The sequence below is a fragment of the Erpetoichthys calabaricus genome, chromosome 12 (assembly GCF_900747795.2).
Source record: "Erpetoichthys calabaricus chromosome 12, fErpCal1.3, whole genome shotgun sequence".
Taxonomy (NCBI): Eukaryota; Metazoa; Chordata; class Cladistia; order Polypteriformes; family Polypteridae; genus Erpetoichthys; species Erpetoichthys calabaricus.
Genome location: NC_041405.2, coordinates 127,212,898 through 127,228,698, shown reverse-complemented (window position 1 = coordinate 127,228,698; position 15,801 = coordinate 127,212,898). Strand labels below are relative to the sequence as shown.

At 38.6% G+C, this 15,801-nt stretch overlaps 1 protein-coding gene across 1 annotated transcript; it reads right to left on the bottom strand.

The window, feature by feature from the left end:
• Positions 1-1,982: 1,982 nt before the first annotated feature.
• LOC114662579 (high mobility group protein B3-like) lies at positions 1,983-12,268 on the bottom strand. The gene is made up of 5 exons (XM_028816125.2): positions 12,162-12,268; positions 9,826-9,989; positions 9,603-9,739; positions 3,360-3,534; positions 1,983-2,767 (listed from the first exon to the last, which is right to left on the bottom strand). Exons 2-5 carry the CDS (start codon positions 9,973-9,975, stop codon positions 2,597-2,599), a joined length of 633 nt encoding a protein of 210 aa, XP_028671958.1. The 5' UTR covers positions 9,976-9,989; positions 12,162-12,268; the 3' UTR covers positions 1,983-2,596.
• Positions 12,269-15,801: the final 3,533 nt, after the last annotated feature.

Here is a 15,801-nt window from a genome sequence, read left to right as displayed (position 1 = left end):
ATTAATAAAAGCCATTCCTGACATGCTTTTAAAATGCTACTTCAACAACAAAGCTGTGAGAGGGAATAATTAAAAGTCAAATCCAAAGAAAATAACAGCAAAGGACAATCAAGAGCAAAACAAGCTACAATACACTACTAAAATGACCTCAGACCCATTAGCTGTCCAGTACACTGCATGAAACAAAAGTCGACGGCTGCCAAATAGGTTTCTGCAACATTTTATGGAGTTTATAGCTTGCATCTAAACCCACATTGAAGTGCATGAAATTGTCCATCACTTTGGCAATTTCTCATCTTCTAGGGAGTAAAGGATGTTAAATTTTTTTTAAGTAAAAGAATCCATTGGCACATGGAATTACATAAATCGGACATTTTAACCCTTGCAACATCAACTGCCAACACAATACTGTAGGAGGCACTCTAGAGGAAAGAATTAAAAGCAAGTGCCATTATGAACAATTCTGCACATCATTTCTCTGACACACTAACATGGAGGACTTTCAGCTAACAAGCTTAGCAAGAAATGGCACTGGGCTCCTTTAGAACAGCAGCAACACACCTGTGCAGTGCCACACTTTGAAAATTTCTGACCAAGCGGTCATTCAAATTTTCTTGCTTTACAGTCATTCCAGTCTGTTTTCAGACCAAAGAGTGTGTGCACATTAACACCAAGTTTCTACCTATATTTTTTATGGAGCTTCTGCAAATACCCCCCTGGGGACAAATAAAGTTCTGTCTACTCATCCCTCCCAACACATGCAGATTTTTTTCACCATGAACCTTACCATCAGTGATCAAGTTTTAGACCAGACAAGTACAATTATGGGATGTAAAATCAGAGGGATCCAAAATTTAGCAGCTGTACCAAAATTCAGACGTTTGCTTTTAAGTCTTCGGATCTGGGGTGCAGAGGAATCCAGGGGTTTTGAACAAACTATCCAGACCACAATGGAAATATGGTGTTAGACAATGGTGGGTCAAAAGTGATCAGACATGGCAAAAACTAAGCTTTAGAAATTGAGGCATGTCAAAACTTTAATGTTCATTTGGGGAAAACAAAGCAGGGGGATGCTCAGACAAGTTGCTGCAAACACACCAGCCAATTTTCACCCCAAAATGACTCCCAGTAACTTAGCCAATCTGAGAACCAATGTAAGCTTAAATGGTAATTTAGTTGGAATGCACCTTTAACCAAGGTATTACTCCACTTGAGGAATCATGTTTGGCTCGTTTTACAGGATGTGAAACCGCAAATCATTTACATCTGGTTGATGCAACAGATCTACAATTGGTTGCACGCCCCCCCCCCCCCCTCCAAAAAAAAAAAAACAAACAAAAAACAAAACAAAAACAAAACTGGTGCACAGGTGGGTGAAGCGACTTGTTCAGAGTCCTACAGTGCCAGAAACCCAAGGGTTGAATCGCCAAGCCTTAACCACAGTGCCACATGGCAGGCCACCAGCCAACCTTTAGCAGAGTTAAGGCTGACATGGGCTTGACAGTGAAGTAAAAACTAAGAATTACACTTTGCTGTTGCTTTCCATGCAAAGCACAAGAAGAGGAATAGCTACAGCAAAGACTGGACTTAGCCTTTTCATTTTGTCCTGCAATTAAAAGGAGACTCCAGAGCATGGACAGTGAGCGAGCCTATGTTTATTATAGAAGCTCACATCTTAACTTGAAACAGATAAGCAATGTTTTGTGCAGAGTCAAGGGAATAGGTTCAGCAGCAGAAACATTAATACACACCACATATGCATACTGATAGGTAGAACCAAAAAAAAACACACAAATCACTTGAAAATTCCAATGGTGTTCTGCAAGAATTGTTACTTAGCTCTAACAAGAAAGCATGTACCAATACCACGCCTTGTACAACATTTTTGCACAAAGGTGCTCTTCTGCAGGAGTTCTTAGACCAAGTCAGCAGTTGCAGCCAGTTTAAGAACCATCGTCAAACAGTAAAGGGTTACTCAGACATAAAAATGTAATACTGTTTATTAACTTCAAAAACATCAGCATTCTAACATACAAAATGAATTCAGTTGAAGTCTCAAGTACAGAACTTTCATGAATGGCTATTTGAACATTTCCTGAACCCAAGCTTCAGCAGAATGCTAGCTCACTATATACAAAAGATCTACACTAAACTTGATGTAGTGTAAATGGACAACCAATCTTATTTCAAGGAGCTTACTGAAAGTCATCACCTTCAACTCAAAGCAAGCACTGTAATATTAAGTCTTAAACTAGGTCTGTACAATTTAAAACCAAATCTAGACCATACAGTTACACACCACCTTACAAATTAAAAATACAAGGCTAGAATTTAAATGCTTTCTGTTACAACCAGCAAAATACATAGTGAGGAGAACACTTGGAAATTTTAGTCTTAAGACATATATATACATATGACTGCTCTCAGGGGCACTTGATATACATCAGAATTACTAACTTGCTTCATGTCACTGTTGCATTAGTTACAAAACTGCAAGTGATGCAACAGTTTTAGCTTTATCTAGACAGCACTGTCCACAGACAAAATGGACTGGATAAATCACCCGTTTCCCCTACTCTACAGCAATCATGCCACTTTAATCTTCAATATCTTCCTCTTCTTCCTCATCCTCGTCCTCCTCTTCCTCATCCTGGTCATCATCTTCGTCCTCATCTTCATCGTCTTCCTCCGGTTTCTTTTTAGGTGCTGCCTTTGCAGCCCCCTTCCCACCATCTACTTTTCCTTTAGATTTGTATTCAGCTACATCCTGCACATTGGAGGAAAGAAACCAAGTAAGAGGCAAATTTAAGCCACAAATTGCCTAAACAAACCCCCCACACATTGAACAGGAGTAGGCACATTTGAATCCAGGTATGTCAATACTAGTGGGCAAATGCCAGATATGCTGTAATGTTTAAACATTTGAAATTTGTTCAGCCTCTTTTAGGACTAAATTTCATAGCAGTGTTCAATTAGAGGACTATGGGCTAGAAGGGCCTGGTGATTAAAATTTCAGCTCAACTGTTCCAAGGATCTGTGGCACTAAATTTACACTTCCTTATAAATTGCTTCCACACATTTTACTGTAGATAGAGAAAGTACTGATCTGCAACCCTTACGTGACTGTTAGCACATGTGCCCAATATGAGTGAAAGAGGGCTGGAGGACAACTGAAGGCAGAACATTCTAACTTGAAGTTTGGACAGAAACACTCCATTTATATAGTAAAGTGAAACCAAAGCAAAATATTTTAGATTCCAGAAGTGGCACAATAGTCCTAAACAGATTAAAAAAAACTGGCAAGTTCAAAAGCAGGTGGAAACCTCAAAATTGCTTCCCGTCAAGTTTAAAGATCATACCTTTTCATATTTCTCCTTTAGCTTAGCTGCCTTGTTCACATAAGGTTGCTTTGCTGCATCGTTAAGGTTGTTCCACATCTCCCCAAGTTTTTTTGCTACATCACCAATGGAGAGACTGGGGTTTGCACTTTTGATTTTAGGACGCTGCTCTGAGCAGAAAATGAAGAATCCAGACCTAAAAAAAAAAAAAAAAAAAAAAAGTTTCACTACTCCGAAAAGAACAGTTAATGTCCTCCTAAAACCCTTTTGGTAAACTTAAATATGTCATCAATAAATAGCCAAGACTGGATCCAAAGTGCTCATTTTGAACAGGAGATCAGGCAGACAAGGGCTGTCCACCATCAGCCACTTCATAAATTGTCTGGCTGCAAGCTAACAATTCTTCATAACCTAGTGCAGAGCAGTGAGCAAGAAAAACCTATCTACAAGCGTGTGTAGCAGTTTTTCTAAACATGGAGCTCTAGAAGCACTAGTCTGATCCAAGGTTTAAAAGTGAACAGCACAGAATTGGACACTTGCCAATGAAACTAGTCACTTTATTACAGTGACTTAACATGCCAACCTTTACAAGCCTCAAACATGCCATGTCCCTCAAGTATTCCCAGTCTTGTTTCTATTGGCTTGAAAGAAGTTGCCTAAAACAATGATAAATATATTTAATAAACTACCATTTAAAATATTGCTGCATCTCTAAAAGTAGACTGTGTGGACTGACAATCATGCTTTTCCAGGAGAGTTTGTAATAGGCTTTCTATTCTGAATGCCATGATAAGATACCCTACCTTTACCCATTGGGAACTTTGGCAGGGGGAGGGGAGAAGGACCAAAGAAACAAGTATCCCTTCAACCCGTGTGCTCTTACACTCTATTCTCATTCTGTCAGTCAGTCTTACTAACCAACCTCCATCTTAAAACTGCCTTGCCTGTATGTGGCAGCAAGGCACAACACAATTAAGTTTGCACTGCAGGAGATCAATAGAGTGTTGCAGTCAGGACCTATGCAATGGTGTTAAGGGATGTATTGACCCCAAAAGTGCAGCAGTGCAGACACTAGAGGAGGGCTTATTTCAATGACAGCTGCCACTTTATATAAAAAAAAAAAAAAAAAAAAAAAAAAACCTTGGACAGTCCTAAGGTATAGGTCCTTCAGTAGGGAAACCAAGTACTGGACAATCTGAAATACAAAAGTAGAAACTCCTGAAGCCTAAGCTAGACCAGCAATATCTAGAGAGCCATAACCAATGCACTGGCTGACCTTGATAATCAAGAATGCTTCTGGAGTCAAGTGAAAAATAGCAGTCTCGGCATGAAAGAGTGCAATGAACTTAAGCAAACATCCTTGCACAAGCCAGGATGTTTTCTAGCATGCGTCTGGTACAGTGTGAAGACCGCTACAGCACTAAACAGCAATCCATCCCCCCCCCCCCCCCCCCCAAAATGTTAAGCAATAAAATCCAATCAGGGACTTCATAGACTTGGTTAAAATTGCTAAACATGGAGGTAATCACACTTGGGCAAAAATCTACTTTTAACATTCTGGAAACAATTTCAAATTGAAGCATGTTATTCTGTAGTACCAGGTTTCCCTCAATTACTTTTAAATCTCCTTTTAAAAGGAAATTCTCCTGCTGGGTAATATATGCACCTCCATATTTAAGAATTACAGTAACAAGCCTGTTTATTGGGAGTGTTATTACAAATGCATTTTATATTTTAAATACCCGAGTACTGAGAGATTAGCAGTTTACTTACAGGACTGAAGATATAATCTGCTAACAGGATTTTACTCATTTTTGGGGATTGCAGAAGCATACAAATCAAATCAACCAAAGCCCTCTAGAACACACCTGCCACATTTAAGGCGCATAAGCCAGCCAGACCCATACCTTAAATTTTAGGGTCCTTCATTAAAACAGGACTGTTTATAAAATGTTGAATAATGATTGAAGTTCTGAAAAGACCTCCATTAACATGCATTATATACAGGCTATAGCCAGATTTATACCAAACACGATGTGGCTCAAGTGTCCACTTGTGGAAACCAATAGAAAATATAGGTTTATTAAATTTTAAATTCTAATTGTTCTATTATTCTAAAATGAAATTCCAATGCTTTTCAATATTAAATTTTATAGGTCCATTCATTTGACTACCAAGCTTAGAACACTAGTAAAAACTGACCAGCCAAAGCCAATCTGAAGTCTACCTTTCTAAACTGTGGGACATGCCATACAACAGTCCAATTTTTATGCCGCGACATGGCATTTATACCTTAAAGAACTGAGATTTACAGGTAAAACACTTCTGCACAAATGCATCAATTTACTACACCCCAAATTAAATATCAACTTGGACCACATCACTTGACATTTAACAACCCTCCTCAAGTAGGTATGGGAATAGTACATGTGGTACTGCATCTCAATCTACCGGTTTGTAGGACCATAATCGAAATTAAACCATTGATCATATAGAAGGTGGATTTAAACTATTAGTTAAACACTTTAGCAATTTACTAGGTTACTCAACTTTACTCGTGCAAAAAAGTGACTATATTGTTCCAACACTGAAGAGTAACCAGCAAGGATAGACTAGCAACACAAGTTTACCCTAGAAACCATTAGCATTGTACTTTGCTTCACTAAAGTGCAGACCCAAATTAAACTATGCCCAGATGAGCTTCTAGTAAAATCAGGGCATGTTCACAGAATAGGGATACTCCAAAAAGACAAAAAAAATAAATAAATGGTAAAATAGGCTTAAAAGCAGGGTCTGAAGAGATCAGTTGTGGTCAGCCACACAGTAAATTTAGCTGTAGTGCACCTTTACACAACTATGGTGCGTCAGTGTTTTTTTTGGGCAGTAAACATCAGTTCTTAAGACAGTTTGGAGAGAAAGCTTGTTTTAATGCATCAATTTACATTTTAAATGGGGGGGGGGGGGGGGGGGGGGGGAGAGATTTGAAACTGCTGCCTAGTACATTTTGCCATGAAGCCCATTTACTTCGTAATCTTAAGCACATTAGTTGCCTTCTTGAAAAACTATTTGTTGCTATATGCCAAAGCACATCTTTTAAAGCCTCAAATGTACAGTACAGGTTGTTAAATACAATTCAAGGTTATTTACATTAAAGCAGTGTTTTGCACACTATACATAAACACTGCTTAAATGTAACAACCTCACACGTACATTGTATGTATTTACACGCTTGTATGCTATACAAGGCTTAAAGCAGTGTTCCAAGATGGGTACATTATATAAAAGTATAACTGCTTGTAGGTATTCCATTTTCTATGCATTATGAATACATTGTACGCATGTATCAAGGAAACTTTAGTATTAAGATCAGTTAAGCTAACAGAATGTTAAAAAGTGAACAGTTAAGACCTATGGTCTATAGTTTAATTATAAAAATACATTTGTACACAAGGATTAAGCATCTGGTTATGCTAGAGCTTAGTGCAAAAAAAGGTAAAAAGCAATATCGGAGTCCGATCAAGTTAACATGAAATGTGTGCAAAAATAAAAACACTGCAGTGTGAGCACTTGGAACAATAAAGCATAGAAAATGTTCTAATGAAGTTCTGCACTATAAACCAGAAAACATTTGATCTTGGCACTCTAGTAAAACTGTAGGTATAGTTAAAAAAATACTGTTAACTGCTCAGTAGCAGTATTTCCCTTGTCCCAAGGGATCAAGTATCATACATATCAGTATAATACTTGAGAGTTGGTGAAAGCTATGGCCACCTGGAACTATAACCAAGGGCTGGTAATAGGTAATGGGTGTGTGCAGAAGAATGTAAACTTCAAGGTTAAAAAGAGTGCTTTAAAAAGGCAGCTACTTTATAGATCCACCAGAAGCCCAACCTAGCTTGGTTAGGCGAGTATTGTGACCATCATGGGAGAACCTGAAAACATAGCTAACAAAAGAAATTCCTGCACTTTTAACACACCAAACCAAGTGATGTCTGAACTTGAACAGCTAATTTTGTTCAGTGGCAAATGCATCTGAGAGTTATTTTTTTCTCTGGGTTGGGGTGGAGTTGAGAGAGAATGGGTGGACCCAAAAAAAAAAACAAAAAAAAAAAACAAAAAAAAACCACCACACCCCTCCGCTCTACTCCAACGTCATATCGGTTACGAGACCCCATTCTAATTACATTCAAGACTATCAACTTTAAATTCTCTAAATCAAATCCTACTACAATCTGATGCACTCTAACTTAAGACACCAAAGCTAACAAGCATTTCCCCTAATGTAAAGGCTCAAAATAATGCTGCCAGTTTTTCAAAATGTTACGGTTGCAAATACACCAGGTAACCCACTTATGGAATTCTGAGAGACCAAGAGTGCATTAAAATGTGTCTACATGTTTTAGCAGTGTGAACCACTGGGCCTGGCAGCCACCAACAGAACCGAGCTCAAGAAGGGGTGTGGGGACATTAGTTCCCCAACCCCAAGTGGTATGCAAAAAGCACTTAAATGGGGAGAGAAGAAAAAAAAACAAAAAAACCACCAGAAAGGTTGAGAAATTTTTTACAGAGGACAGTGGGTCACAACTCATTCTAGAGTCAATTCTATTAGTCATTCAGCCTTTACAACCAGTGACTACTTGTCACTTCACCCTCAAGGTTTTCCATGTTAGCACTTCGATTAAGTGGGTAAAAAAAGTTAGAATTGTTTATTAGAGCAGCTTATGAATGATCAGACACCCATTTTTATCAAGCATACGTTTTATAAAACTCGTCTGGGCAACAAAGACGACTAATTCTAGTCACTTACTTGGTCAGGCAATAGGTGTATAAATCCACTACTCTATATCCCTGCATCAACCCAATAAGTGATGTAGTGTCATTGATATGAACGTGTGCGCACCATGGTTCCACCCCACCCATCTTTAAAATTAAACCAAAGTGGTCAAAATTACTCCAACCACTGAAAGCTACAAATATCATGCAAGAGGAAGAGCAGCTAGTTGACTGCACCATTTCAAGCACTTATTCAAAATTATCCAGCAGAGCTGGTTCTGTGTTAGTACAGACCCTAGCCAGATCAAAACCTTCAATTTAAGCATGGGCTAGCCCTCCAAAGTACAGAGACTGCATCTTTGAACCTAGGTAGTAAAGCATTAGAGCTGGGTTATACTTCACATTAAAATATGCATCATGGCTGCAACATGTTCCTAGTGTTCTTGACACATCCAAGTGCATAATCAGAAATTAATGCAATGCATGCTTGATTAACAGCACCAGCAAATATAAGGGCGATGCAAGCGTTCACATTTTGATATGCGAGGTCAGCATCGTTTACTATCAACATGTGACGGGAAGCTGCAATGCTGCTCCAACGGGACCAATGTGCATGTTTGATGAATGGTTCAATGTAAACCAGACTTAATTTGTCATTACTAATATATTCATGTTTTTTCATCCATTTCTCATAAAGGCAATACAAGCGTTTCCTTCTTCCCATCATAATGGCTCCATACATTGAAAGGTCTCATACCATCTTATTGCTGTTGCCATCCTTTTTTGCATATTCACAACAGCATCAGAATGCACCGTGATAAATCACACGGCCATCTGGTAGAATTCTCCAGATACAAAGTACACTGCTTGCAGAGCAGCAGCATCAAGCACATGCATTGTGTAAATTTACCCCCCAGCTTTAGAGTGGTTAAAACGCAGTCTCCTCGCAGACCATGCCAAGACCTGTGTTCCTGGTAATGGTGCAACTTCCGAACACATTTTTAGCACTGCAGACGACATTACCCGGCTTGCCAAAGAAAAACCCTCTCAAAAGACCATTAAAGACTTTGCGGTTGGGATGACATTTTTATTAATGGTCAAATTTTGTTTGCATTTATGAGATCATGGGTGGGTGCAACTTTGCAAAAAACATGCTGACTGAAGACCCTAATACTTAATGGGATCATATCATTGCAAATTGATATGTTGGGGCTGGTGTTGTGGCTTGGGTAAAATTGTTGGCTATTGGCTAATAAGGGTGTAAATTGCAAGATTCATAAGATCCTACAGATTCTTTAAGCCAAGCTGCCCCAATACAAAATCCAAATTAAGAGCAGTTTAAGCACATGTCAGAGATTTTAATAAATTTAGCATGAAAATATCCTTATGTATAGCCAAATGGTGTACAGATACAAGTAAAGGTAAATAGTACCATGAGCATCACCGCATACACATTAGAAATACAAGACATTAGAACATTTTTGAACTTACGGTGGTCTTTTAGGTGCATTGGGATCTTTCTTCTTTTTGCCCTTTGCTGGCTGGTAATCCTTCATTTCATTGTCATATCTAGCTTTGTCTTGCTTAGCCAAATCATCAAACTTAGACTTCTCCTTACCAGACATTGTCTGAGGAAAAAACAAGCAAACAAGTTAACTGGTTAAAAAAAACAAAAAACATTTTACCACAAAAAAAAAAAAAAATAATAAATTACCTTCCACCTGACTGAACACTTCTTTGAGAATTCAGCAAAGTTTACTGGAACATCAGGGTTTTTCTTTTTGTGCTCCTCACGACAGGTTTGAACAAAATATGCATATGCAGACATTTTGCCTTTGGGCTTCTTAGGGTCTCCTTTAGCCATTTTGACAGATTTACCTATGATGGGAGAGGGACAAGGAAAAAAAATTTTTTTTTAATGTTCCTCTCAAACAGCTACTTAACCCGAATGCATAAAAATCTACAAACTGACAGTTGTGTCTTCAGCCTTTGACATGCATGACAGGAAGGTCTGGCTTATTAAAGCATGACACAGGTTTCAACTGCAACAAGCGGGACACAATGCACATTTGGTCATCAATAAACATGCATCTTTCAAGTAAGAGACCCCCAGAACACGAGTAAATTCATAAGACACGGATGTGTGGCAGCTCTAACCAACGGACACTTCGGTCAATGCAAGGATTAAAATGTTCAGCTTTGACACAGCCAGTTTTTCTACTGAGCATCTCTACAAGAAAATTACTCTGATAACCTTATCTTGACCAGACAATATAGCATAACAGTTTAATTACCAACTTAAGTGAATCATAACCTGCAATTATAAACATTCACTTAGGACTCCAAAGCTCCATATACTTGAATGTAAACCATAATTTCCCCAGGACACTCTGCCAAAGTCGGTTGTATTTTATATATAAATTTAAAACACACAACCCGGAAACGTCAGTTTAAGGCTCATCCTCATTACAAGTTACAATTTGAAATCAAATTCCAATAATTTCCAAACCTATTCTTGAACGAACTTGTACACCATATAGGTTAACATGGAACTGGCATACAGTGTACAGTACTGCATTAACATTTAAATACCTGGGATACCTAGCGTACAATGAGACGCAAGTCATTAATAAAAAAAAAAATTAAATAAAAAAAATCTATCACGAAGCGCTTTTATAACCTGTTCGTTCAAATCTTCTGATAGCGTTTATTATCTCATTTTCCTACTGCACATATCGCATCAAACCCGATGTTCGGCACCGGGTCTACATTTGCTGCAGTTAGAGCACACAACTCGCAGCTCCAATTAACTAAAATGGAGTCTGTGCATAGAACTGCAGGGAGGCTTAAACCGGCCGCTTTGTTAAAGTCCCACCCCATTCCAAGATTACTAGACCGATTTCTGATCATGCCGCTTCAAATATAGAGTGAAACCGACAGAGTAAAGCGACTCAGGGGAAAGAGGAAAAAAAAAAAAAAAAAAAAAAGCCGTCAACGCAGACTCAATCATTTCGGCACATCAATGCGGTAATGGGATTGTTGCAGCCAAGATGCAAGGCCTGGCGGCCAGTCGTTTGGCGCAGTGCTGTGTGTAACAAAGACTATGCGCCAGCCATTAACTCAGCCAATCACTTTGCGAAGCTGAGGTGGGGGGAGGCGAACAGGAGAGCACGACACTCAGAACTGGAAAAAAGCGGATATCAATATTTTGACGTAAGTATAGGAAGCTGGTGCTATGTGAAAACAAAGGCAGCCGCTTGTGGACGCGCACCCGCGCGCGCGCGCACCCCTCCTGTTCGGGCTGAGCCACGCTCCTCGTAAAGGGCTTTAATCGCCAGCCATTTTAACGAAGAGAAGCAAGGAATGTGGATTATCTGTTACAATCCCCGCACATTACATTCCAAAAAAGCGTTAGCTCCAATGGCAGACTAGCCGTAGAGATTTGTTAAAGGTAAAAAAACAAAGCATGCACGATCGTTAACATAAACCGGCCAAGGGTAAAAAGATGCTGTGTGCGTCCTCCACTCTCGTCTTGTTCTCGCATGGAGACGTATTGCCCGCCATATTACTATTACAGCAGCACGAGCAGCAGCGAAAACCGGCTTTATTGGAGGAAAAAAAAGGCATACCATAACAACCCAGTACCGGAGTTACCTTAACTCAAAACATCTACGTTATAGAATATTTGACGGAAAATATATAATGCAATTAATGTTAAAAAAAAGAAATATAGTAGCAAAAACAGAGAATAAATTACACAGTTCGGTGCGTTTGAAACCACAGCCTGTTTATCTTTGCTATAAAGCACTACCTTAAAAGGGTTTATAAAAGAAAAAAAAAATTACAACAGATTAAAAATTAGCCGTAATAGCAAAGAAACAGTTCTCTATACCTTACAGGTAGTTACAAAAAAAAATACAACCGACTTAATTTGTCCGTCACTTTATATAACACTTATATAAATTTAATTGTAATTAAAAGACACGTAAAGACAATTTACATGCGACATTAAATTAATCCCTACACTCAAATCCCCAATGGTGCACGTACCTGTATTGTTAGCTTGAGTGGAAACGCTGAACCTCGCTGTTCGCTTTAACACTACACAGCCTCGCGCTAGCTGAATACGAGAGCGGTCTGATTGGCTAGCTGAAATCTCGGTTTAAAACAGCCTCCATTTGCCCTCATTGGGCAATTACTTTATTGATATTCATAAGAGCCGATAATCATTGGCTGTAATGGAATAAGGGTCATCGCGCTTTCAAAAAAAGACCCGCCTAAAAGTTTTGCAAACATAAACACGAGTTGGGGAAAGTTCGCTTTGCGGGACGATGTGGAATAAAAAGCGGATTGTACCCAAATGAAAGCGTTGTTCTTTTTCTCCTTTGTGGTAATCAGAGTCACTAAGCATTACGAAAAAAATCATTCGAGGACTACATTTTGGTAAAAAAGCTGATATTTTTGCGGAATGCAATCGTTATCTTGTTCACTGTGGATGATGTGGCTTTAGCGTGACTGTCTGCATATCTTTTCCTGCGCGGTACGTGCACTTATTGATTTCCTGGTGTTTACACTGTCAAAATACGAATAATACTATGTTTATAGATTTATTTTAGCTGCAGTTAAAAGTTAATTATACCAAAGTTAGTCAAGCCAAAGTGCATATCTTTTTCATTTACTCAGGTATGATTTTGCAGTTTCTTACCCTCGCCATGCTAGGGATCTGCACTGGCAATCGGAAGGTTGCCGGTTCGAATCCTGTAAATGCCAAAAGAGACTGCTCTGTTGGGCCCTTGAGCAAGGCCCTTAACCTGCGATTGCTGAGCGCTTTGAGTAGTGAGAAAAGCACTATATAAATGCAAAAAATGATTATTATTACTTCACCCTCAATTTACTTTTGGTATCCTTCTTGAATAGAAAGACCTTGTACGGAAAAGGTTATGTTCATTTATTGCAAATGTATATTTCAGCTCATCTAATTTAAATACGTATTTGAATAGTTTGCATATTAAATTTAACTCCATGATACTGCAATCAAATATGAGGTTCTGAAAACAGTGGGAACAAATGTAAAGTAACCAAATGTTCAAATTCAAGTTTATCTGCTATATGTACAGAGTACCACGACAACAAAGCCCCACCACAAAAAGAGTGAACATTATATTTAAAAAGTCTGAATTTTAACTGCCCAAGTTTGGTGTGTTCGTAAGAAATGTAATAATTTACTTCATGAGGTAGACGTACATAATAAAGAACACATTTCAAGATATTTGAAATATTACAATGTGTGCTTTGGTGTAAATGTTTAAAGTCTAAATATTCTCAATTGTAACAAAAAATGTGTCATTTTTCACCTTTTGTTAGAGGTCTGTAGAGAGCTAGATTACTAGTAAAAGGATCAAAAATAACATATTTGTAATCACTGACCACAGAATAATCTTAAACGTTACCCCATATGTTTATGTTTGAAAATTGGCATTTTTACCCTTCAGGGAGTGATCTGTAGAGGGCTAGGACCACTGGTACAGAATCAGATATCAAAAATATTATCATATTCATGATCAACAACATCAAAATAGCACTTAATGTCACGCCACATACCATTATTACCGTTCCCCATTTTTTTGAAGTTTTATAAACATGAATAACTTTGACCCCTTGTATGCCATTAGAGGGTGAACCCCTGGGGTCAGTTGATGTGGCATGCACAGGTTCAAGTCTTTCTGATCATTTTTGCTGAAGACAGTTACTAGTTTTACGTTTAGTTGTAAGGGTGTCATTACCTGCACAAAACATGGTGCAGAAATGGCCTAAAAATTAGCATTTATTTTGGAAGTAGAGAGCCAAAAATAGGGCGTAACCCCAAAAAGCTTGGCATCTTGCATAACTAGATATCAAGTCGAGTCAAACGGTATATAATATGTGGGTGTTTTGTCATAGTGGTGAATCAGAAGTCGCAGGACAAAAAAAAACTAAGTGATTTTAAATTGTTAAGTAATTCTCTTGAACACAATAATCATAGACCATATATATTTGCTAACATTTATATTTTACATACACATATAGTGTTTTTTATTTATGTATAATATTTTTCATCATGATTGGCTGTTCATTAAGCTGCCTATTTCTGGACAGATGTTGGTACTGAATCAACTGGTGCAAGTGCCAGTGGGTCTGTATTATTTAGAAGGAGGAAGGAGTGTGCAGGATTGCTGAGGTCTTTAATGATACCCTGTACTCAATGCTGTAGAAAGACAAAAAGTATTTCCTGAATAGAAGGCATCTGGACAAGGGAAGTAGGCATAAATGGGAGAGTAAGGTTTTACACATTGAATGTAACAGTTTAGAACACAATAGCATATTCATTTACAAATTGATATAAACAATAGCCAGACATACCTGTGTGAAATGAATGTTTTCATGTTTCTTATAATTAGTGCATTGTAACAATGATATATAGTATATGTTACTGAATAAATAAATCTTAATCATGGCAGCATGTAGCACTGTGGTTACCTCTACTGCATCATGGATCCAATGCCCTGGCTTTGAATCCTTTTCCTGTTCATCGTCTGTGTGAAATTAGTACATGTCTGAGGGCTTCCCTCTGGGTATTTTGATTTTCCTAACACATCCCCAAAGAAATGAAAGTTAGTAGGCCAGTTGTAGATCCCAATTTATCCCTGTGGGTGTGTGAGTTTGGGTGTGCATGGGAGTAGGTCCTGTGATGAAGTGGCACCCTGTCAAGGGTTGTTTTCTGCTGTAAACCCTGTATTGGTAGAATAACTTCAGCCACTCCCTCCTGTGACCATAAATTGGATTAAGCAGGTAAGAAAATGCTCTGTTATGTTATGAACTGATTTGTTGCAATCAGGCAGACAGTGTCAACTTGTAGTTTCTGCTCTCACGCTAGTGCATTATGAGTAACCTTGAGCATTTTCTGCAAGTTACTAGTAAATAAGCTGCATTGTAATGTTTATATGAGGGAGAGTTATATATAGTAAAAACTGAATTGATATCTCCAAGACTGGTTACTAAGGATGATGGGCTAATTTTGCAGGAAAATATATACAATGATGCAGCTGGATCTCTAGAATTTTGTTGGATATTTCTTAAGTAGCTGCACAGTTTTGTCTTCTTTCATCAGTTTTTGTGCTCAACTTAGACCACCATTTCACCAGTTATGGCCAAAATAACACTAAATTGAGATTAGATAGTCCCCATAACATTGCTTTCATCTACATTGTGAAAGGTTCTATGTATCTTCTTTGTGTTGTCACTCTTATTGTTTACTGTTCTGGTGTAACTATATATCTGTTATTAACAAAGTGTAACATTCTCAACCCATTTAATCCAATTCAAGGCCACAGGTCTGTCACGCCCTTGACCCTCTGCAGTTCGCATACCAGGAGAAGGTGGGAGTGGAGGATGCCATCATCTATATGCTACACCGATCCCTCTCCCACTTGGACAGAGGCAGTGGTGCTGTAAGAATTATGTTTCTGGACTTCTCTAGCGCCTTCAACACCATCCAACCTCTGCTCCTTAGGGACAAGCTGACAGAGATGGGAGTACATTCATACCTGGTAGCATGGATCGTGGACTATCTTACAGACAGACCTCAATATGTGCGTCTCGGGAACTGCAGGTCTGACATTGTGGTCAGCAACACAGGAGCGCCGCAGGGGAC